Here is a 25,957-nt window from a genome sequence, read left to right on the forward strand (position 1 = left end):
GATTTGGGAGGGGGAGAGAGGGGGAGGGAGGGAGAGAGAGAGAGAGAGAGAGAGAGAGAGAGAGAGAGAGAGAGAGAGAGAGAGAGAAAATGATAATGAGAGAGAGAGAGACAGGGAGAGACAGAGACAGAGAGAGAGAGAAAGAAAGAAAAGAGAAGATCAAACCTTGGTAGAGAACGCTAGGTATATAAAAGAAAAATAAGGGCACCTTGGCATCTAGTTTGAATAAATTGTTTCAGCTGTGTAATGGGATACTCTTGGTACTCTCTAATTGGTAGACAGAAGTGTATAGAAAGTCAGGTATACCTGTGCTAATGTGATTTTGTGTTAGGACCTGGCAAAATGGAAAAATCGTCGAAAAAGTTATACTTCAGATCTGCAAAAGAAAAAGGAAGAGAGGGAAGAAATTGAAAAGCAGTCCCTTGAGAGGTCTCAGAGGAGCTCAAAAACATTTGGAGAAATTCTCCAGGACAGGTAAGAAAGCTGGCTTGCATTTGATTTTTAAATGTCCCCAGTTTGAGCTGATGAGACTTAATGAATTCTAGTAGTTACATTTCATAGAAGCTAGTGTTAGAAATGGATGTTTTCTTTCCTTTCCTTTCCTTTTCTTTTTTCTCCCAGCTTGACATAGCTGTTGTTTAGAAACCATTGACTGGCAGGTTAATCATTTGTAAACCTGTACTCTGAAATGCAGCAAAAATATTCAGGTTTTTGTTCTAAGTGAAAAAACAAACAAAAAGCCCAAATTGTATGTAGCAAATAGTGCTATGGTTTTATAAAAGCATTTTGTTTTTAAAATAGGTATCAATTTTAACTGATAATGTTCTTTTGTCATTTCACACTAAGAATGAGCAGACGAAAACTGTTAATGTGAAAATATGCTTGTTTTTCTTTTGTTAAATAATTTTACGAATTTTATTAAGATAACTCGTGCATATCTGATGAAATGCACATTCAATCTTCCTTTCAGTTTGAATAATGCAAAAATTTCCCTTAAAAACAAAAAGATATTATCACTGACCGAGCTATGTATTTGTGTGTTGCAAAAGATCAGAGAAAAGGACATGTGAACTTTTCCTCTGTGCAATTACTATATGAAACCCTATGACACTTCCTTGCCAAAGAGAAAGCAAATATGCCTTAACAATAATGTATAAAAGGAAATAGACTAGTGAAATTCAACGACCTCTCTTTGTGCTGTGGAAGCCAGCTCTAACCGTAGTTTCATTCCTTTCATTGGCACAGGCTAAACATGAAAATTCTGTACTTGTAAAGTGAGCATTTTATATTCAGATTAACCCCTTTATGAATGTGAAACACAAATGTGAATCCATCATTTATAGTAGAGTTTTACAGAGCTGGATGAAATTAGAGACTAAGTTGAAACTAAGAGAGGTCTTTAAAACTCTACGTGGTTCTTTTGTTGTTGTTTTTCCATTCGTAAGGAATAAAAATTTTTTAAAAAAGAGCTCAAAATTTTTGCTTAAAACTTGTTTTTAGCCAATGTGATATGTTAATATTAAGTATTATATGTGTATAACTGTGTGCATGTGGATATGTGCACATACATATAACATATTTCATATAACATGTTTTAAAAGAGAACTTATATCATAGTCCCTTAATATCTTTTGTACAGTTTCCTTCCTTTAGGATGGATGGGGTGGGTAAATTGTTGAATTTCTAGGAAATAAAGTCAAACGAAGCCACAAGATGGCTCACCAGCCCCTTAAAAGTGTACATGATTGTTAGTTACTTTTATCTTGAGTTCTGAAAGGAAAATTGCAAGTATTTCCCTCTTTTCTCCCCTCCTTTCTTTTCTTAATTAGTGTGAATTATTGTTTGTTTACTATTTTGTGTGTTAGCTATCTGAATAAGAACTGTAACCCTACCCTTTGTACTAGTGCTTGGCTATAGTTTCACTAGTTCGTAGTATTATTGGAAAGAGCTCGGGTCTTAAGAAGTTAAAGAGCTGGGTTTGAATCCCGATTCCTATGCTTGCTAGCTCTGTGATCCTGGTGTGGACCCTTGGCCTCCCTTACCTTCGTGTTCCTCATTTTTAACCTGAGTATAATATTTGCACTGTCTCCCTCACAGGATTGTTGTGAGGGAAAGTGCCTCTTGTAAACCTAAAGGCAAGATATAAACGTGAGGTGGTATTCTCTTCCTTAAAGGGAAATAAGAAACCAAGAATCCAACAGTCATCGGCAGAAATCATTTGATCTTGAGAGAATGTATTCTTCTAATGATGAGGTATTCAACGAAACAAAAGTGTCTCCTGAGCCGGCTTTGACGAGAGAAGGTTACCTGAATGAGGGAAAAGAGAAGGAAGTGACTTATGGTACAGAGAGTGGTAAAGAAAGTTCTTCAAGCCTTCCAAAGATGGAGGACTATGGAACAGCTGAAATTCAGGTTCCTTCTCAAAGCCTGACAGAGAAACAGAGCTCAGCCTCAGCTTTGTCTTCTAACCATTCACTGAGTACACAAATGGGGCCTGCTCGGATTTCAGCATCTCTACCCAGAAGTTACCAGAAAACTGATACATCTAGGTTAACATCAGTGGTTACACCAAGACCTTTTGGTTCCCAGTCAAGAGGGATCTCATCACTTCCCAGATCTTATACGGTAAAAACTCCTCTGGGTTCTCATTAGTCTTTCTCGAATAATAAGATGCTGGGGGTACTTCTGTAAATATATTTAAATTACTTGTAGTTGATCTCCATAGAAGAGCCAAATCAGGTAAACCAGTTTTACTTGGAGATTTAACCGAAATTCAGTGTTTAAAATAGAAATATACTGTAAATGGTAGAGATGGAGAACTTACTTGGCTCGGTCATCTTTAAAAGTGGGCTGAAGCATTTTTGAGCAGATTTGTATAAAACAATGCATAAGGGGAATAAAATGACTTTAAGGCTTTTGAACATGTATATCCTAGGACTTTGTGGCATGGATCTAAATGAATATTACATGCTTATTTTGGAAGATTAGATTAAAAAAAGTTTTTCCTGATTTTTTCCCACTTGTTTTTGAGAGATAATACTAAATAGGTTATTGACTATTTTGTATGTGTTTGTATATATTGCTTATGTGTTGTCTCTCTGAGAGGGTAAACAGCAACAAATACATGGGAGGGAACAATAGCTATGGAGGGTCTTTGTGCACACACATTTTAACTAAGCTTATAGACAGTGTTGGGGCTTCTTAACATTTTAAAGAAGACAAAATATAGTAAGGAGGGGAAATGGGAGGAAAAAACTAAACTGAATGACCCTGTCAAAATGGTGTGATTTTCTCAATTTAGATGGATGATGCTTGGAAGTACAATGGGGATGTAGAAGTCACTAAAAGCATTCGGGAAAGTTCAATAAGTGGCTCCTTCTCAAAATCAGATGACAGCCAGCTTCACTCAAGCTCAGCCTTGAAAAATGTTGAAGAGGAAGCAAAAGAAAATGAGAAGACAGTGCCACCCCCTACATCCTTGTATTTGCCCATTTCCCAGGAACGTGGTGCTTTTCCTAAGTCAGAACAGCCTTTAACATCAGACTCTTTGCCAGTTTCTGAGTCTTTTGAAGGGAGAAATTCTTCATCACCTGACCCTTCGAGGACAAAGGTAAATTTGGATGGCCTATAATTATCCTTAGCACTTCAGAAATACTAAGATAGTATGGGAAACACCCATTATGCAAATCTGGAAGCCACCATACTGAAGTCTTCAATTGTAGTCATTCAGAGAATGGTGACATATAGGACCTCTAGTGAGTTCTGGGAAAAAGTAACCCTTGTGGGGTACTAGTTGTACTTTGGAAGCATAGAGGTTGCATGGATCTCATCTCCATGGTTCACTGGAATTTTCTATCTACTCTTTTTTTTAAGTAGATTCTTGGCTCTTACTTGTCTAAATGTGATGTCTTGAAGCTCAGTGGATCATATTGGAGTTTCTTGAAGTAGCTCTAAGGTATATTTGGGTTAAGGCAACGTCTTCTTTGTGAAGGAAGCTTGAGAGCTATGGTTTCAGGGATATTGGGAAACATTTTATGGTGGACATTAGCTTTTCTTTTCCACCTTGTTTACTCCTGCTGAATTTGGTAATTTGTCTGAAATTGTGCTCCACTGTTCATAATGCTTTCCTTAATGGGAATATTTAAACTAATTGTGAAAATAAGAATTGTTAGCCTTAACATAATCCCCAAATAACCAATAAATCTATTAAAAAATACCAAAACTAACAACAATGCTGATAGATCATTTGTAATTTTTTTCTCTACAAACACTAGAATGTACCAAACTGGATAGTTTATGTGATTATTAGTTAATGAGCTCTTTCATTATTAGATAGGTTGAATAAAGGACTTTTTAGCTGTTAGTGGCTTTCTCCTTTGTCCTCTTTTCTCTCCTTCTCTTTATCCTTTATCTCCTTTCCCTCTTTCTGTCTCTTTATCATTACCTACCTTTCTTTCCCTCTCTCTGTCTCTTTCCCTTTCCCTCTTTTTTCCTCTCCCTGTCCCTCTTTTTCCTTCCATTTCTCCCTCCTCTTTGTCTCTTTCCTTCCATCCCTTCACTTTCTCTCCCTCCTCATCTTCTCTTCTGTTTTTCATTTCTCTCTTCTCCCTCTCTCCATTTTTTCTTCTCTCCCTTTTGTCCCTCTTTCTTTTCCCCCTCTTCTCCTCCCTTTCTTCCTCTTGCACACAAAGGAAGTCAGCAACTAATAGAATCACACAGGAGTAGCTGATGACTTCACTGACAGGCATTAAGCAGTACTTTGTAGTTCTATTGGATTTATCTTGTATTTTTGTGCTAGGTTTTGTTTTTGTATTCAGGATAGAAGAGAGAACATTGAACACTGAACCCTAACCTAGAGTGGATTGATGAGGGAGGTTACTTAAAATAACTCTAAGTAGTCTATATCTAAATATAAAATAATCCCAGCTTCTTTTTTTGGTAAGCAACAATTTAAAACTTCAGATTGTTAAAATCACAAAACATGGATTGTTTTATTACATTGCTTCTAAAAATATGCAATATTTTATTAGGGCCAGAGAATTCTTGATAGGTGGGAAAGAAAATTCTAATACTTTGGAAAAACAAATAAGATACAATACAATGAGATACAATAATAAAAGTGAAAGACCTTTTGTTTATATAGCTACTAATGAATAAGCTTATCTCTAACTTGTTTGTGGTTCTGTATTTGTTATATGAGTACTGTTCCATGGGTGGTAGATAGTACCTGTCTTAAGGATGGCAACAGATGAGGTGACCTTGAAGGTTTGAGAGAATATAGATATGGAGTGAATGTGTTCTGGATTTTAGAGATTATAGGAGTTTTATCTATCCAATAATGGTTTCATCATTAGTGAATATAGCTGCTTCTTTATCACTAAACTTGAAATAGAAAGCCACTGAACAAAATAATGTTGTATTTGATGAGTGGAACCAAAGAAACTATCCATAAATAATTTTATGTATTCATTTTTGCATATTTGTATGGGTTCCAATTATGAAGAATCACCTATCTTTAGATATTAGGTGATTGGCATTGTGTTTGGGGGTCTCAGTAGTTAGATGCGGTTGATGTATGAGACTTGGTCCTTCCCCTGGAGGAATTTGCAGTCTTATGTGGGAAGATCAGGTATACAAACATAAAGAACCATTCAGAAACACACAGAGCAGCCTGTAATCAGTTGATCAACAAGCATTATTAAGTTCTTACGGTGTGTCAGGTACTGTGCTAAGTGCAGGGGATATAAAGAAAAATGGAAATGAGCCCTTCTTTAGATTACATTCTAATGGGGGGAACCATGTGTAAAATACAGGTGAATGCATGAATCAGAAAAAGTGCCTGCAAGCTTACTGTACTGGGGAGGCACTAACAGCCCATGGCACTAGAAAAGGCCTATTACTCGAGTCAGCAGGTGAGCTGATTGTGCTGCTCAGGCTTTAAGTATAGGGCAGTGAAGGGCAAGGTCGAGGGAGATTTGAATTTTGTAAAAGCTTTCATTGGAAGTGTAAGGATTTGAACTAGAATTTCCTTGAAGAATATATAGGCTTTCTAGTATCACGGAATGCAATGGACAGCGTTTCAGGTAGGGCAAATGTAATACCAGGAATGAAGAAGGGAATCAATATGGTAGGTGTTAGGGATATTAAGAAAATGGACTTGAGTAAAAGAATTCTCTTGGTGGTATCTATTGATGAAACATCTGGAGGTTGCTGAAAGTGGTTAGGAAGATTAACCTCTAGTTGTGTGAATGATGATCTGGAAGGAGGAAGACAAAGAAGGAGAATATTAGTGTTGTCCCAAGAGTGATAAATGTCATATATATGTATATATTTATATATGTATGTGTGCATATTTGTATATGTGTCTATATACATATATAGCTTTTATATGAATATACCTATTTGTTTACTATATTATATATGTTTTATATGTAATATAATATAATCAATATAACATAATATAACAAATATAACACAATATAATGTAATATAATATAAGAACGTAATGTAATATCACATAATATAATACAGTGTGAGATGACACGAATTGACATTACATAATATAAATTATATGTAACATAAATTATATAAATATATAACTGTAATTGTATCATTATATAAGAATATATACATACCTTCTATATCTAATACTAATCACTCTTTGATAACATAGATTTAAAGCTGTGAGGGATCTCTCTGAGTGATGCTGTATACTTATTTCAAAGATTATGAGACTATGGCTTTTAAGAGGTTAAAGGACTGGACACAAGTCACATGATAAGTAGAAAAACTGAGATTTGAACCTAAATCTTTTGACTCCAAATCTAGTACTTTCTGTTCTAACCTGATGGAGGCACATAATAAGTGCTTATTGAACGGTACCAAATTCCTTCCCATTCTTGTTTATATTTTGTTTGTTGCAGACCCCCTCATTATTTGGTAATGCTGCTGCTCCCCTTCCTCCCACTTCCTATAATTAACCCTTAGTGCTTGCTTCTTACCATTTCTTAGAGATACTCTGGGCACCTAGGTGGCACAGTGAACACATTGCCAGGTGTGGAGTCAGGAAGACCTGAGTTCAAATGTGGTCTCAGACACTTACTAGCTGTGTGACCCTGGGCAAGTCACTTAACCCTGTTTACCTCAGTTTCCTCATCTGTAAAATGAATTGGAGAAAGAAATGGCAAACTACTCCAGTATCTTTGTCAAGAAAACCCCAAATGGGAATACGTAGAATTGGACATGACTGAACAACAACAGCAAAGAGAGACACTCTAGTGCTAGGTCTGTAATATCACAATTGACCTCTACAGAAGGAGGTAGGGAGACCCCTCAACTGCTACCACTTAGTACCTTAAGGCAAGTTTCATTGGGAAGGTCTGCTGCCCCCTCCTTGGGAAAATCCTTTTTTTCCTCACTTTAGGGCTGCTATCTTCAATTCCCTGTGAAGAAATGCTTTGGATACCTGATCTGGAATAGAGTGATTTGTGTTTCCTCTGAAGTGTGATGTGTTCCCTAAGTCTTAGTGAAATTTTAAGCTTGAATAGCTTTCACAGATCAAAATTAGACTGAGAATTTTGAGACACCCACTCTGGACCTATCTTATTTTCTATTATCGCTCTTGTGACCAATCTCCTCTGTAAATTGAGTGAATGGAGAGCTGGGGATGGAGTCAGGAAGACCTGAATTCAAATCTAGCCTTAAGACACCGACTTTGGCTTTGTGACCCTGGGCAAGTCACTTAAACCGCTGCCTGTTACCGTTTCCTCAATTTTAAAATAAAGATAATGATAGTACCCATCTCCCAGGGTTGTTGTGAGGACCAAATGAAATAATATTTGCAAACTGCTTAGCATGGTACTAAGTATATAACAGGTGTTCAATAAATGGTTATTCCCTTCCCTTCTCCATATGTTTGATATGAAAAAGAAGGTGGAAAGGAACTTTTCCCTTTATTGCTCATTGACGCTGGCCACAAAATCCCTTATAAGTACTTGATTATGGGACAAGAAAGTAACTTGGGACTGGTCCCTGTTCTGTGATGGGCTAGCTAGAGAAAGAGAAGAAAGCCTCGCCAAAAGCAATGAATTAGTAGGACTGAAGGGAAGCAGGTGAGTAACTCCCTTTGGATTGGGCATCAGCCTGGGATCAAGAAGTACACTTAAGGTTTATACTTCAGGAAGATCTGAGTTCAAGTCCAGTTGTTGAGATTCACTGTTTTGGTGATCTTGGGCAAGTTAAATTAACCTCTCTGAGTCTTTTTCCTCATTTGCAAGATGGAGATTACAAATTCCTGCAGTACTTACTTTGTAGTGTTGTCATGAGGTTTGAATGGGATAATCTGTGCCGAGTGCCTTGTTGACCTTAAGGCGAAATGTCAATTATTACCTGTTATTAGTATTATTTCATTCTCATCTTTTTGTTCAATGGAATGAAGCCCTCTGTTCATCCTCCCCCTGCCTTATCCTGCCCTGCTGGATCCCTGCCTCCAGGCCATGAAACCCCACCATTTGTGGTTCGTTATTTTGGCTAGTAAGGAAGAGGGAAATACTATAGTCACAGAACCAAAGAATTTCAAAGTTGGAAGGGACCTTCGCTGCCATCTTATTCTGTCTATATTCCACCCCTCCTGTCCCCCATATCCTCCACTATAACACACCCCATATGTGCTCATCCAACATTTGTTTGGAGACCTCCTACTGGGGAAAAGCACTGCCTCCCATGGTGACCCATTTATACATGATGGTTAGCTTCCATAATTTTATTAGCAAAGTATAGTATTTTAGTGTTAAGTGTACTTTTGTGTTTTGGCCTGGGCACTAGGCACTGTTAACATGGTTTCTACCACCATTTTAAACATTAGAACTCAGAAGACAGAGACAAACAACTGATTTTCGAACTTATCTGTGCATACAATGCCTTGCCAAGTTTTATCTCTATATAGTATATAGTTGCCTCTTTCCCTATTTGCAATAATCAGTTATGGAAGTATAGAAAGTTGGAACTGAAAACGACCTGAGAATGCATTTAGTCTTGCCCCCTCATTTTACAAATGGAGAGAGAAGCTCAGAAAAGAACTGATTGATGTTCAGACGTGACAATTAAGGTGCTAATTATTGTTATACTGAAATACATTGAAATGGTGTTGGGGGAAAAGTATATTTTTGAGATTTCTCAAGCTTGAGCATACCAAAATATATGGCTGTAAGGCATTTGGCAAAGGTGTATCTTCGAATCCCTAATTTCTAGATAATTTCATTTGATGTAAGTTGATATTTGCCTTCCTAAATATTCTTCAGGTAGCAAAGAAGAGCCTATAGCTTCTACTAATAACCGGTTCTGCTTTTCCAAAAATAATATAAATATATTTAATATTTATAATAATAATTATAATAATAAAATATATAAAGATATAAAATGCATATAAATAAAAATGATAAAACTATCAGCCAAAGAGAAGGACAAAGATTTTTAATGGTCACCAGCTTTATACACTTTTATAACATGCACATATAATACAGCACCCTGTGTTCCAAGTACTGTGCCAGGTGATGTTGGGGAGCGGGGATACAAAGTTCAGATAAAACATGAAACCCCTAGAAACAGAATAGCATGGAAAGAAAACACCAACACATATAGCTGTAGCTCACAAATTTGCAGTCTTACAGATTTTTAAAAAAGTGTTTCTCATGCAACCCTATATATTTTTATTATTACAATTTTTTTTGACACATTAGCCAGAAGACAGTTACCAAGTGGGAAAAATCAGAGAAGACTTCTTAGTACAGTTAGCACTTAAGTTGGACCTTAAAGGAAGTATTAAGCATTCGGGAGGTGAAGAAGGAGATGCAGAAATTCCAGGCAACAGGAACAATCACTTAGTTGACAAGCATTTACTGCCAGTAAGCCTTTACTGCCAAGTGCTGTGCTTAGCACTGGGGAGACAAAGAAAGGCAAAAGCAGCCCTTGCCCTCAAGGGGCTTACATTCTAATGGAAGAGATGATATATACATATATATATATAAAAACTAGGAACATTTAAGATAACTGCAGAGTAGATAGAAGGCAGTCTGAGAATGGAAGGCATTTGTGCCTATTAATGGGATCAACAAAGGTCTCTATAATGAGAGCAAGTGCAAGAGAATCCTGAAAGCATAATGCATATTCAGCTTTGTTTGAGGATAGAGTGAATAAAAAGGAATAGGATGAGATAAAATTGGAAAGCAAAATGTTGTTAGATTGTAGAGACATTTGAATGGCAGGTGGAAGAATTTTAACTTTTCCTCAGGCAATTAGGAGCTAGTAGATGTTTTTAAATAGTCCATAAACATTTAGACTAAGCACTGGGGATACAAAGAAATATAAAAGACAGTCCCTGCTTGTAGTGAGTTTACTGCCTAATGGGAGAGACAACATGCAAGTAACTACAAATTGTAGAAAGGATAAATTGAAGATAATCCACAGAAGGAAAGGAACTAGAATGCATTTTGCTGATGAGAACAGAGAGTGGGGGAGAGATTCAAGAAATGTTGTAGAGGTACAGTTGAAAGAACTTGACACCTGATTGGATACGAGAGGCAAAAGAGAAGAACACAAGGATTATAAACAACAGATACAGAGCAAATGATGATATCAGAGACATATATAGTGGTATTCAAAAAGAGAAGTACATTTGGTCAGAAATGAGCTCATGTTAGAACATGCTGAGTTTGAGGTACCCATGAAATATCCAAGTATTGTTATTTAAATAATAGTTTAAGATTCCAAAATAATTGTTTGAGTGAATGCTTCACTACCTACCCTTCCCTCCAAGAACACCCAACAAAAACAAAAATCCCATTTTTTTTCCATTTTACTTTAGCTTACAATTATTTAAGGTCAAACTTGTTTTTACCATTGAAAAAGGTTAAGCTGATGAATAGCTTTCTAAGTAATAGGCAGTACACAAATGAACAAGACTGACCTTGCTTTCATATCATAACCTTGTGTGGCCAAGTAAAAATATTCACCAGCTAAATGTTTAATCAGAGCCAGGAATTGAGTTTATGGCCACTATTTCAAAACTTTTCTTTATGTTGAAAATTTTTCAGACATAAGCTAATTCAGCATTTTTTGGAGGATCATTTTAAGTATAAAACTATTGCTTTTGACCTATATTTATTGCACAAATTGGCACTGCCATTGCTGCTGAGGGCTAAGGGTGGATACTTGGCTGAAGTGAATCCTAATTTGGAGAAATAGTATCAGTTTTACAATGTTGATTTATAGGTCACGGTAAACATCTGCTCTGTTTTATATCCTACTGTAAAAGAAAAAGTTAATAATTAAAATAAAGTACTCCTTTGGAGTTCTGCCCTTCTTCCTTTATCCTTCACCTTCCCTCCCCTTAAACCCGTAACTAAGAACTTTAGTTTTTCCCATCCTATCAATCAAGGGCAAAAAGTAATGAAATAATGATTTTTCTTCCTATGAAACTTTTAAGGAAATACCTAGTGGTGTATTTTTTGAGGGGAAGGAGAGAAATAACCTTTCCTGGTTCTTGTAATGAGAAGTTTATACCTGAACAGAATCATGGAATTTTAGAGCTAGAAAGAATCTTAGGAGACCATCCAATCAATTTTTCTCATCGTATAGGTAGGAGACTGAAGTCTAGAGAGGGTAAAATAACTTGACCAAGGTCGTGTAAGCTAGTAAGGGTCAGAGCTCAAACTAGATCCCAGGTCTCTTGACCACCCCTTCCCCCTCTCCCCCACTCCATTTTTATTTACATTATGTTTCTTTAATCTTCATTATTTTAAAAAAACCCTGCTAATGACATAATAACAGTAATAGCGCATCTATGAAGCACTTTACAAATATCCAATTTGATTCTAATGACAACTCTACGAGATAGGGACCATTATTATTCCCACTTTCCAAATGTGGAAATTGAGTCTAAGAGCACCTATGTGACTTGCCCAGGGTCATACAGCTAATAGCTATCTGAAGCAGGATTTGAACCCATGTCTTCCTGACTCCAGGCTCAGACTCAGTCCACTATGCCACCTACCTGTCAATAGCTGCTATCCATCTTTTTTACCGTCATTAAAATCTTCCAATAGAGATTTCACAACCTTCTCAGCAAATGGCAGTCCATCAGCACGTCATCCATCTGGTCAGGAAATTCCTTCTCATATGGGTTAAACTCATTCCTTTTCATCTTCTCTTTGGTATAAATGGATATTGGCCACTAACCACTATCTACAAAGTATCCTTTCATGTATTTTAAAACTGGTTATTAAATCCCACCTCCCTGTCTACCCCTAAGCCCTATCTTTTCCTTTCCCAACTAACTAACCTCAATTAGAACCTTGAAAATCAAAGCTGGCATTTCATTCCTTGGCTGTACATAGCATTGAATTCTGTAGTTTTGTTTGCTTTTTAATTCTTATTTCAATTGGTAGGAGTAGTAAAGATAGAAAGAAATGCTCATTTCTTCGACTGCTCATTTTCATTGACTCATCACTTCTTTCAGTATCCCGTGGTTTGGGGTTAAGGAATAGTATGGTTGAATAATCTCTCTTCTTAGCAGGATGTTATTAGTCTTTCATGTGAATATGATTGTTATTATGTTTAATGGTGATTCACATGTATGTAGCACTTTTACAAAGTGACTGCCTCACAGCAAAAATCTGTCGGTAGCTAATATAACAAGTGTTATTTAATTTTACAGATAGGGAAACTGAGCATAACTCTTAAATGATTGTCTAAGGTCACATAGCTAATGAGTGTCAACATAAAGATTCTAAATCAAAATCTAAGTATGCTTTCTCAACTCCAGATCCTACAATAGTATTCTTTGATATGGTGGGACCTCCAGTGCCTGTGATGAGGTTAAAGGACATAAGGACCTTTGTTAGACTCCTTCCTGTGGAGCTGGACATGTACAATTTGCTCCCTGATTGATGAGTGGCTTTAAATATCTTTGTTTCTTTTACTCAAACTCTGTTTTACAAAGGTCCCCTTAGAGTAAAACTTTTTGAAGTTGCTTGTGACCAGTTTTATTAGGTAGATGAGAGAAATACCATGATTTATCTTTGAAGTATTGAGGATAGTGTTGGGAACAAATACATAAATCTTCTCCAAATGCATGTACCATGTTTAGATAAGTATGTCATTAATTTGCATAGCCACCTTCCAAAAATTTATACTATTTCATAAATACTCTTTTCAGTGTATCTGAATATATCCATTTTTACGTAGGGTTCTCTAGGCTTATGAATGGGGAAATTTAGGCAGAGGGTATCATCACTTAGAAAAGGCTGTTCTTGATCTTGATCTTAATTGCCAAACTAATGAATTTAGGTAGTGAATTGGATTTAGGTGAAAAGCGATATTTTCAATCTTTGCTTTGTCAGTGAAGATATAGGTATTGGGAGGAAACCCTCTTGTATTATTTTGGGTATAAAAGAGAAATGCACTGGTATTTGAATTGCATAACTGTAATAAATCAACAAACAAGAAGGTTTTACCTAGTTTGTGGAAGAAACAGAAAATTAGTTTCCTTTTTATTTTCTCCTAAGATAATTAAAGTGTATTCTGCGAGCTTCCTTATTTACTTAGTGGATGGACTTTCCTCGAGTAGATGCCAGATGACACTTGATCTCATTGTGTCATGTTTCATTTTCAGGATCAGTTCAGTGATATGAGAATCATTATGATCCACAGCCCTGGAAACAGTGATGCTGACTTTGGGTTTACAGTAAGATGGGATTTTTCCGGAATCTTCGTGCAGTCAGTTGAAGCAGGTAAATTCCTAGTTTAGCCTTACTGTGAACTTAATTCTCAGTTAGTATTTAGAATGGGTGTCGACAAAGCTACTGAAATGAATGCATTTCAGAGAGCAAGAGAATGCACGTGAAAAAAGCGCAACAACGAAGGGAAAGGACAATATTCTTTTGGTCTCAAAATGTCTTGGTTTTCAGAATTGAATGCTTTCGCCTTTTATATCTTCCCCTTGTCCTATGCAAAGGTTTTTTCCTTCTAGATTCTCTTAAATTTTTATCATTTGTAAAACTTTATGTTTGCCTGATGCTTTTGAAATTTTATATTCTCAAGTACTAATGGAAGAACAATTGAAGACTCAGGAAGTATTTTTTCTAATCCAACTCCATGTTTTTCCTACCTACATATATTTTAAATTTTAAATTATATAATAGGTACTTGGACTACATGTAGGTGTAACTACTATGTCCCTACAAATCCTTGAGAATTCCCCAAAGAAGAATACCTTCCCTTTTGCCCAGTGGTGCTTCTGGACTTGTTTAGCTGGAGTAGGGGAAGACCTTTGTAAAATATTATCTGAACTCAGAACTAACCCTCCGTAGATTTGAATGAAGTTGATTATATGCATTTTGGGGGAGGCCTGGGGTAGGAAAGGGAACAGATATTCCAGTTCCAGTGGACATTGGTGAAAAAATATTGATGTAGTCCTTTAATTTTCAAAAGTAACTAATAGGAGGCAATAATTTTAATTGTTGGAGAATATTACTCTTAAGTGGATACATTTAATCTTGTTTAGTTCTGGTATGATATTGGCATTAGAATTTGAAACTCAATCTTGCATGTTTCCAAATTTTTCCATTTGGAAATGACTTTTAAAAATTATGTACTACAGTGTTTCAATGAAATGGATTTTTTTTCATGGACCAGTTAAGGTTTTCTTGTCATTATAATTTTAAATTGTTTTTAATCAAAATATGTACTAAAAATGGAACACCCTATAGTGTCTTATAGTATATAGTTAACACTAAAATTTTCATTTCGTTTTACTATTTTGATTTATTGCAAGACTTTTTATGCAGTTCCATTTTGCCAGTCTTTTTTGTGTTTGCATATATTCCACCTGGAAACTAGCACAATAGTTACCTCCCCTCACCTTTTTTTTTTTCTGAAATGAATATGCTGGCTGACCAAAAAGTGTCACTCATTCAAACTGATGTTAAATTTACTTTGAATTTTTTTAGGTAGCCCAGCAGCATTGTCTCAGCTACAGGTAGATGATGAAATTATTGCTGTTAATAACACCAAATTTTCAAATAAGGACACAGATAAGTGGGAAGAGATCATGGCTAATGCACGAGAAACTGGAAACCTAGCTGTAGATGTCAGGCGTTATGGAAAAAATGGTGAGGAGTTATTTGTTGCATGTGTTGTGTGTGTGCATTATGTGCTTGTATTTGGTCTTTGGTTGAGGGTCTTGACTTACTGCAGCAACAGTTTTACAAAAAGTGTTTTATGACAGATAATGTGAAAGAGTTGGAATGTTGTCTAGTATGTTGTCTGTAAACTTCTTCACTGGCAAATATACTGAACTTATCATATCCAAGACATTCTACTGAGTTCATGTATTGAAAGACTTTGTGTTTGAAGTTCTTCAATAATTACTTATTAGGTGCTGAATACTGCATTTGTTACTATTTTATATATATATTCTACTTTTGGATCTGTAAAGGAAAACAGGGCAGATTATATTCCTATTTTTGATTCTTAAGAAATATGTGAGTGTTTCCATTCACAACTCCAATTATAATTTAGTGGATACACGATCTCATCAATGCAGTCACTCCCTCCAGTATTACATAATGCCACTTATCCACCCCACTGCCTCATTCTGTATGACTCCTTATTCATATCTTCCCATATATTCTTCATAGGGAACCTCCAATGTTCTGGAGCCCTTCCTCTAGCCTTTTAATGTTATTTGGGTACCTGTGCAGACCTTTGGTAGTAGTAGTGGTAGTAATAGTAGTAGTAGCAGCAGCAGCAGCAGCAGCAGCAGCAGCAGTAGTAACTAACATTTTGTATAGCTTGTTAAGGTTTATAGGGTATTTCATTTACATGATCTCATTTATTTTCTCCTTTTTGAGGAGGATGATTTGCCTCATCTCAATCCCAGCTATGACCATTTCTGATGATAATTTTATCATTTAATACTAAATCTTGGCATACAGTATATTTCAGTAAATTTGCTTGTATGTTTTGGGATTTGTTTTTTTTTTTAATTTAACCCGGTCTTTTGGGGAAGGTGGTCTTCTTATGAAAGCCCTAACACATTTCTACGCTTCCTTTCTGAGTTGTCTTTCAGTTTTGTGTTTGCATTTTTTTCCTCTTTGAATGTATTGTTAGTAACATTCTTCTTTCCACTTTGACATTCACCTATACTCATTCCTTGATCTCGATGTGCCAATCAGACTGGGGCAAAGACCAACCTTCCCTGCCATTTATACGGCATAAAACCCTCAATCTCACCAGTATGGCTACCAAAATTATAGGTTCACCTGAAACCAAGTGGATTGATGCAACTTCTGGAGTTTACAATTCAGACAAGGCTTCAGACCTTTCAATAAAGAGTGATTTCTCCGAAAGCCTTCAAAATTCTGTAAGTTTGACTTTTGAGAGATGGGAAATGGTTAGTTACATCAAGGGAAACTCCAATAGAAATTAGAGGGGTTACAAAGTTGGGACTGAAAAGGGTATTGTTTTTATGTTTGGCCAAATTACAATGCCTTTTATTTCCTGTAAGTTTTAGGAATGCCATGCAGTGGTAAGCTTGAACATATATTTTAGGGATACTTAAAGTATTAAGTATTTTTATGTGATGGCTTTGCATCACATAAAAAGCCAGAAGATTCCAGAACTGAGTTGCTATGTGTTTTCCATCGACCTTTCAACTTTCTTACATGCACGTATATGAGAGTTGTGTTAAGGAGAGCTGTAGAATATGTTTTTTCTATTGTATGCTTTTCGATGGTAGCTAGATTGAAAGAAAATGTTAAAGAATGTCTGCAGTTTAAAAGTTCTCTAAAATGCTTCCTGATTTTATGCAGACTATGTTTACATATATAGCAACATTTGATGTCTTTTTGCATGTGAGGTGAAAGTGAGAATTTAAATTTTAAGTTTTTGAAAACATCATTTTATGAGAAATTTGTTCAATTCTTGAAGCAGTTATTATTGTAGAGTTTTCAAAAGTAAAAGAATATTTTGTTTATGGAGAATCTAGATGCTTCATTTAAATGGAAACGTTTCTGTTAAAGATGCATTTAACTTTGTTTTGAGAGCATTATTATAATTTTTCTGGGACATTCCCTCTTAGAAATGTTTAGCTATCCTTCTGTGTTGTGAGAAAATAAAACATATATTTTTTACCTTCATTACTAATGCAAACCAATGAACTGGAATAGTAATTATGCTTATAATGTTTCCTGGAGAAATATGACTGGTTTACCTTAAAACCATCAACTCGTGCAGGTAATCATTAATCCTTAAGCAAATGTTATAGAATACTGAAAGGTATTCAAGATTCAACTGCATTTAATAACCTGCATCCATAGCCATCAAGCTTCCCTGTTTGGAAAATGTTTTCACTTAATAGGAATAACAATGTTAACTTGGTTCATGCATTATTAAAACCCATTTGGAGAAAATAACAAGAACTGCCTTCTCTTCCCTTTACAGAATATTGAAACAAAAGGAATAAATGGCATAAGTGGCGAAAACAGCTCTATTGATGAACCCAAAGGTAAATGCTCATGGTATCACCCATCTCTATGAAGGGAACAGGTGTAGGACTCAGATTCTACTGTTGTAAAAATTAATAACTTTGAATGAAATAAAAACTGACCTACTGCAAGTTGAAACTAACAGTTCAGGAGCACCCAGATCCAGTTGCAACCAGGTGGACGGGAGCTCAATTATACTAAGTGCTGACTAGCTCTAGAATGGTGCTTGGGGCATTGGCAGCAAGGTCTGGATCTCCATATGCTGGCCATGGCCTTTTCTGAGTAGAAGGGAAAACAAAGATTAAGGAGCTTAATCCCTTTTCTATATGAGCTAAACTAAATATTCAGCCCAGATTTTGAAAGGGGTCATGAATCTCCTTTTTTTGTTTTAAAGAGAGATATTTTTAGTAGAGGGGCAGCTGGGTGGAGCAGTAGATAGAGCGCCAGGCCTATAGTCAGGAAGATTCATTTTTGTGAGTTCAGATCTGTCCTTGGATACTTAATAATCGTGTGGCCCTGGGCAAGTCACTTAACCTGTCTCAGCCTTTCTTTTCTCATCTGCAAAAGGGTTGTTTTGGACATCAAATGAGATAATATATGTAAAATCAGTTAGTCAGCTAGCATTTATCAAGTGCTTGCTGTCTACAAAGAACAAACAACACAAAATATTCCCTGCTATCGAGCTCACAGTCCAAAGGGAGAGACATCATGCGAACAACTATGTACAAACAAGATGAACACCAAATAAATTGGGTACAGTCTGAGAGTAAAGGCACAAAAATTTGTTTTCAAACCTTCAGGTGCCATACAAATGCTAGCTATTATCATTGGGAAGATGTTTTTCATGCTATTAACCTTGGAACCATATTGGTACCAGTCTGCCTTGATACATACTTAAATTTGGTACCTTTGAACATGAAATGCACAGGCCTGAAAATTTTGTGTAAATTAAAAAATTAACCATATTTCTCGCTTCCCTCTTACATAGTCTTTTGAAAAAATTGCCTTGAATAGCTATTACTATAATTTGAGTTTTTATATTGCATAATTTATTGGAGGAGATTTTTATAAAAATCACTTCCTTTGTGTTCATGATTCTGTTAGGTTTAGGCCTGATATTGCTGGATTTTACTGTTTAATGAATCCTTAGGGAGTTTAGTGAATCTTTAGTGCATCCTTAAAATTCATGTTTAGAAAGAAAGGACCAAAACCTTCGACTAGACAATGAATATCAAGTGACAATATTATCTGTGTTCTTTTGGATTGATCCAGATGGAATAGTGTTTACCCTAAGACCATGTGAAAAATCAATGGGAGCTAATGCAATACAATTTACTCTACTTGTTCTGTAATTTAATTAATCTTCCTCATCATATCTATAAGATCTTGAAACTGGATCTAGACTTTTCAGAAACACTGATATGTTTTCAGGAGAATTTAATTGAATTTTTTTCATTTATTTTCATATTCCAACTTCCCCTCTCCCAAAATTTAGAGATCACCTCTGATTTCTGGTATTTCTATGTGGTTGCTTTCCTCTCCCTTCTTAGGTAGTGGTTTGCTATAGTAGATAGAGTACATGAAGGTAGCTCTGTTATTAACAGTGGGCTCTTGCATAGGGGAGATGGATATACATCAATGCACAATGTTTTTTTTTTTAAATGAGATTTTCCGTAAGAATACACTCAATATGGATGGAAAATGAGAGACTTTTAAGTTGTGTGTTAGGCCCTTTGAACGCCATAGCTAAAGCTATGTTATATCCCTCTGGTAAAATGTGTTACTGAATCAGTTTACTACTTTTACTAATTTGAATGCTAAGTAACCTACTAAAAACATCTGTGTATGTGCATTAAAGCATTCCATATCCTCCATTGCCTTCAGTTTTTTTTTTTAGTGGTTTTAAAAGAAAGATGTGACTGCCTCATGAGGCAGGAAGCTCCTCACCACTGAAGGCATTAAGGCAGAGGCTACGTGTCTGTGATGTGGTAGAGACAATTCATGTGTCCCAGGGGATTGGACAAGATCAGTCATTTCACAAGCATTTCTTAAGTGCGTACTGTGTGCAAGATGGCCTCGGTGGTCTCTGCCAGATGTCAGATTTAATGAAATGTTATTTATTTTCCATGGGTTGTAGATTAAAATGAGTGAGACATGATATTGATTTGTTTTTTTTTCATTTTTCAACTAGCATCTGAACCTATTTCTTTGAAAAACTTAAAAAGGCGATCACAATTTTTTGAACAAGGTAAACCACACAGCTAACAATTCATGTACCTTCATGAAATTGTTTCCACTATATTTTCTTCCTAACTGGTCTGTGGTGCTGGGTACTAAGCCTCTTCAATGTCATTTGTTGTTGTTATGACCAAGCAACATAATTCATTTCCGTTCTTTCCCCAGGGTCGTCAGGTTTTTCTTACAGTTCATGGGTCTACCTTTGTGGTAATGGGTCTTTGTGTGTCCTTTTTATACCTGTAAAACTTTTTTTCCCCTCCTAAACTGAAATGCTGTTGAAATAAAAAACAAAAACACAACACTTCTTTCCACTGGGTAACAGTAAGAAATGAGGAACTTTGTTCAAGCCTGACTGCTCCCTGTATAATGCACACTGTTAGATTACACCAACATATACTTGATTCTAAGTTTTAAAGGATTTTTGATATAGATATATTTTTCTTTTTGGAGATAAGTTCTTAAACAGTAAAGATCAAGTTTGTTTGGAGGGCACTTTTTTCCCACCAAAGGAGAGTCCCAGAAGGGATTGGTGCTTGTTTGCTGACCTGTTAATTTGGAAGTGACTTAAAATAGCTCAATTATGGAAGCAGGAAGCATGGGAGTTTGAATTTTTGAAAGATCCTCTATGTTGGTGTAGTCCTATGGAGCTGCCACCTTTGTTTTGCTCTCTGCATGCTGTATTTTTTCACATTTTCATATTTGTCTAATACTTTACCTTAATAACTGTCATGTCTCAACTTTGTGTTGTCTATGAGAACTTAAAAATAAGAGCTAACATCTGAAATGTGGTGGTACGTTCAAACCAGGATGTGCTGCTGATTTCTAATGTTACTGCTTCTTACTTTTAAGAGTATTGAAATATTGACACACTAGCTTGATGACAACTTGTAATTTTTCTTGGTTTGAACATATTAAGTATGGAATTGAGCATTCATTTCTTCTCCAGTGCATTCTAAGCTTCCTTGTTGACCTATAAATAAAATAATTCAAGCGACTTTTATTATTGAGTCTCTATGTGTAAATTGTACTTGTGCTCTCATCTTGGTGTGTTTGATTCTTTCGCTAAAAACCAATGTTTCTAAAGTAACTTGAAATATTACACTCCTTACCCCAACTGGCCAGGAGAAAGCAACTAACTCTCTCATTTTAGTTTTGGCATACTTTTCTCTAACAGACATTTTTCAGAGGAGATGATTTTTTAAGACTTTGAAACAGTTTTGTTTTAATGTAACAAGTTGTAAATGCCCATTAACTCATTTAATAAAACCTGATGTTTTAGAAAACATAAAAAATATAGTTTGTGGTATGTTTTCTCTCATTTTATCAGCATAGCATTCATATATATGTAGATGTATACATGTATGCATATGTATATGTATTAACCTGGAGAGTACAAAGAACAAAATAAAGATTATAACTTTATATTTCACTGCAAGGGAATTGAAAATGAAACATTCACTCTACAGTGATTATATTTGTAGTGGTTATGTCTTGGTTATAAAATGAAATTTAAATCAATGCAAGCACCTAAAATATTACTTTTATTGCAGTATACCATATATCTGAGTATTTTAGGTGCTAGAAAAACAACTTCCAGTAGTAAGGCAAGCTGTGTCTATGAAAGAGAGAACATTGAAAATCTTCCTTGTAAGTTCAGGAATATACCAACAAGTCAAACTAAAAAGGACTGCTTTTATCTTTTTTCACTGATATCTTGAAACATGACTAGTCCATGGAACTTACTAATAAATAGGTATAAAAAAATCAGTGTCACTAAAAAACCCAGAATTTGGTGCATAAGGTATACCATAATATCATTTTGGGGGAGGGAAAATTTATTAGTAGTAAATTTCTAACAGTGTATTTTCCCATTATAATACAGGAAGTTCTGATTCTGTGGTGCCTGATGTAAGTAGTATTTATTTGTTGGATTGGAGTAGATAAAATGATGTTGGTGGATGGGATTGCTAATTTCTTTGCAGAAATATCTGATATTCTTTGGTATAAGTTGCAAGAAGTATTAGCAAACTATCTTTGTGAATTGAAACATCAATGGTTTTAAAAGCCATGAATTAAAAACTTCACAAAATATTTAGTGTGTACTAAAAAAAAGTGTGGTAGGCCTATAAATTATAATCTTGCATCTTCGTGGGTACAGTTTGGTATTTCACCTATCCAAATTAATTTCATAAGTTATATATTTCCCCCCTTTCCCTACTGACTGTCTTGTGAAATATTAGCTTCCAGTTCCAACCATCAATGCTCCAAGTCGCTGGGCTTGGGATCAAGAGGAAGAGAGGAAACGGCAGGAAAAATGGCAGAAAGAACAGGACCGTTTGTTGCAGGTAAAGATGAATTATACAAATGATTAGAACCTAAATATTGCCTATTAATTATCTTTACCTGGTCAATCTTACAATGTATTCAAAGGCATTGCTAAAAAGTGATTATTTAAAAAGGAAAAAAAGAAGAGTGATGAAGCTTAATTTTAGAGAAGAGATAATAAAATACACTCTTCATTGAAGGAAATGGGTTGCCATGGATGCAGAACACTGCATGTACTGGCAAACTCTGTGAATATGTTAGATAGTTTTACGCAACTGTTCCCTTGTACCCTCCAGCCCTCATTTTCTTTTTCTTTTTTATTCTTTGTTACAAGGGATGCTCTCAGGTTAGACAAGGGGAGGGGATTACATCTGGGAAATGATTCAAAAACAAAGGATACCAATGAAAATGAAAGAGGATGAAAGAAAATCTTATTAAATCCATAAGGTAGTGACATAGCTGAAAAACTTTCTGTTGAGTTTGGTTCTAAATGAAGGAATAAATCAATTAATTATTAATCATTCATTAAGTGCTTACTCTGTGTTAAGTGCCAGGGATACAACAACAACAAAAAAAAAAGAAAGAAAAACAGTCTCTTCCCTCAAGGAGTTTTCATTCTAATGGAGGAGACAAAATGTGAATAGATAGATACATTTAAAATTAATAAAGTAGATGAATGAAACCTTAGAGAGGAAAGCTATAATAGCTGAGGGATAGGGAGGTGACCATGAAAAGTGGCATTAGGGCTTACTCCTGAAGCCATAGATAGCCATAGATGGCATCATGGGGCCCGTCAGTATGAAGAAATAGAAGACCACTAAAGGAGTCTGGTGTGTGAGAAATGGCTAGTAAATGAAATATAGTTATAGTATAGTATGATTATATCATACTTGGAGAGAAGTAAAATTTAAGAAGAATGAAAATGTAGGAGGAGACCAGATTGTGAAGAACTTTAAATGTGAAATAAAAGACTTTATAGTTGATCCTATGAGTAGCAGGGCACCATTGGAGTTTATTGAGTAGGAAAGATGATAGAGGTCACTTCAGGAAAATCACTTTGTCAGTCGTGTTGAAAATGGAATAGAATGGGGATGGACTTGAGGCAGGGAAACCAATGAGGAGGCTATTCTGTAGTTTAGGAGAAAGGTGATAGAAGTCGTGAATTATGGTGGTGATTGTGAATGGAGAGAAAAGGCCATATATGAAAGGTGCTGTGAAGGTAGAAATGACTAGATTTGGTAACTGATTGGTTATATGAGGGGAGTGAAAACAAGTATCCAAGGATGACAATAAAGTTGTGAACGTGGTGTGGGTGGGAGAATGTTGGTGCCCCCAAAGTAATAGTGAAATTCAGAAAAGGACAGAATTTTGTTTTAGTCACATTGAGTTTGAAATGCCTGTGGATGAATCATCCTGTATGAGGTGTCCAAAAGGCAGTTGGAGATATGAAGATGGTGCTCAGGAGAAATACTAGGACTAAATAAAGAGATATGGAAATATACTTGCATTGAATGTATTTATTGACCTCCCTATCTTAAAGAGAGATAACTTTGTAATGTTGAGAAGGTTTTAGGCAGTACAGCTTTTTCGGTTGTACTAGGTGATGCTCTCCATATGTATTCAGAAAAGGTCAAGTCGTGTACCTTTAAAAAACAAAACAAGTCCATACTTAAACTTTGCTTGATCTTCCATTGTCCGTGAAATGCTAAATTTTCTTTATCTTATCCTGTCTGACAAAGTTCTCCAGTTATTTTTAGGTAGATAATTTTTAATGAATTTAAAACAGTAATAATGAAAGGTTAAAAAAAAATCTCGGTAGCACCTCATTGTCTATTTTAATGGAACCTAGGAAATTTGATGTCTCTGGGTTTAATGTGTGATAGGTTAAGTTTAAAAAGGAAGAACTCTCTACCAAGTGAAACATTACGTGTAAACCACAGCTAACTTGAAAAGCCAGTAATTTAAGCATAAAAGCATCTTTTTTTGGTGATTAACACTCTGCCTTTCTTGATAGGAAAAGTATCAACGTGAACAGGAAAAGCTGAGGGAAGAATGGCAGAGAGCTCAACAAGAGGCCGAGAAAGAGAACTCCAAGTTCTTAGATGAGGTAGCTTTGGCGTATGCCTTCCCCTTTGCTGTCCCTTCATTTCACGGATGCAATGGAGTCTAGGAAAAGAAATCCTCTATTTGGCCAGTCTCTCAAAAGGGTTTGCCTATGCAGTTCCTTTCAAAGACGAACTTTGATATGCAGCCAATATTCTGCTTGATCATTAAGCTTTTCTTCTTCTAACTGCTTTGTAAGTAGAGTAATAAAATAGCAGAAAGGTCTGCATCTTTTAAAAAGTTACTTTGAAAGAATCTAAAATTATGCATCTTCTCTCTTTATTAGAGCTGAAGTGTCCACGTGTTTTCATGTGTCAATGTTTTTCTTTTGATGTTTTTTTAGAAGTAGTTACCAGCTCAGGGATAGGATGAACACCATCTAAAATAAATGCTAACAAATGTCCGCATTCTGTGTCTATTGACACACACATATGCATGTCTCTCTCTCTCTCTCTGCTTATTTTTCCCCTTTTTATATAGGAACAGATGGTATTAAACTCAAATAGCGTTTTTCTCACCTCCCGTGAGCCTACTGTTGCCAACTGGGAAACAAATTGGAGAGAAGAAATTTATCCTTCAGACAGGGAAAAAGACAGAACAGAGGAGGAAGAAAGACTCCGTCATGAAGAACAAAAAAGAAAATTAGAAGAACAACTTCTGCTTGAGAAAGAAAGAAAAATAAAGGAACTGGAGGAAGAGGCAGAGCAGAAGCGACGGGCAGAGATAGAGGAGCAGAAGCGACGGGCAGAGATAGAGGAGCAGAGGCGACGGGCAGAGATAGAGGAGCAGAGGCGGCGGGCAGAAAAAGAGGAGCAGAGGCGGCGGGCAGAGATAGAGGAGCAGAAGCGGTGGGCAGAGAAAGAGAAAGAAACTTCTGTGCAGATATATCAGTATAAAAGGTTGGTGGCATAGCCAAAGTGCACTTGTATTTTTTCTACTCGTCTGAATCAGACATATCTGTTGTTAGCTTATGGTTGCAATTATAGGCCTGTTTATAGTCTGTAACACATAATTTGAAAATGACTTGTTTTGACTCAAGCACACAGCTGCCCCAGGATTCTATCAAGAAAGAGGACACCATCTCATTTATTTATGCTTTTGAACAAAGTTTTGTCCTCACATCTCTTCTCTGTCTGCGCTTTCTCCCATGGCAAACTCATCCACAGCTTCAACCATCACTTCTGAGATAGGACTTACTCACAAATAGGAATCTCTAGCCTGAACTTGTCTTCTGAGCTCCAGACCTATATATATATATAGCCCCTCTGTTTTGTTTATAAAGCCCCCTGTGACCTGGCGCCAATTTGTCATATATATGATTAATTTATCATTTCTATATATAATTTATCATTTCTATATATAAACATATGTATGTATATGTGTGCTTACACATATACATACATTCATAGATGTATATGCATACATATGCGAAAATATCTCCATTTAAATGTCCCGTTTTCACCTTAAACTCAATATTTCCACAGCCAAATGCCTTGTTACCCACTGTTTTGGTTTTGTTTTTAAATTAGTTTTATTTGTTTTTAACATTCAATTAAAAAAATTGAGTTCCAAATTCTTTTCCTCCCTCCGGCTCCTCCCCCACTCATTAGAAAGCAAGCAATATGATATCAATTCAGTTGCCAAGTATCGAGCACCTGCTTTGTGCCAGATACTGTGCTAGGTACTAGGGATACAAAAATAATAAATTTATTTGCAAGGGTCTTGTATCCTAAAGGAGAAGAAAACAA

At 35.9% G+C, this 25,957-nt stretch overlaps 1 protein-coding gene across 5 annotated transcripts in view; it reads left to right on the forward strand.

The window, feature by feature from the left end:
• The window catches only part of LMO7 (LIM domain 7), a 264,422-nt gene that overhangs the window by 219,996 nt on the left and 18,469 nt on the right, over positions 1–25,957 (forward strand). For 2 of the 5 annotated variants that reach the window (XM_036756248.1, XM_036756250.1), the window contains 13 exons: positions 332–474; positions 2,175–2,625; positions 3,302–3,610; positions 13,670–13,787; positions 15,006–15,167; positions 16,233–16,420; positions 17,500–17,563; positions 19,735–19,791; positions 19,947–19,988; positions 21,664–21,689; positions 22,022–22,126; positions 24,121–24,213; positions 24,690–25,108. In XM_036756248.1, the coding sequence (XP_036612143.1) occupies positions 332–474; positions 2,175–2,625; positions 3,302–3,610; positions 13,670–13,787; positions 15,006–15,167; positions 16,233–16,420; positions 17,500–17,563; positions 19,735–19,791; positions 19,947–19,988; positions 21,664–21,689; positions 22,022–22,126; positions 24,121–24,213; positions 24,690–25,108 (2,177 nt within the window). The remainder of the gene's footprint in view (positions 1–331; positions 475–2,174; positions 2,626–3,301; positions 3,611–13,669; positions 13,788–15,005; positions 15,168–16,232; positions 16,421–17,499; positions 17,564–19,734; positions 19,792–19,946; positions 19,989–21,663; positions 21,690–22,021; positions 22,127–24,120; positions 24,214–24,689; positions 25,109–25,957) is intronic. The other 3 variants (XM_036756252.1, XM_036756253.1, XM_036756251.1) reach the window with 3 other exon arrangements.

This window comes from Trichosurus vulpecula, chromosome 4 (genome assembly GCF_011100635.1).
Source record: "Trichosurus vulpecula isolate mTriVul1 chromosome 4, mTriVul1.pri, whole genome shotgun sequence".
Lineage (NCBI taxonomy): Eukaryota > Metazoa > Chordata > Mammalia > Diprotodontia > Phalangeridae > Trichosurus > Trichosurus vulpecula.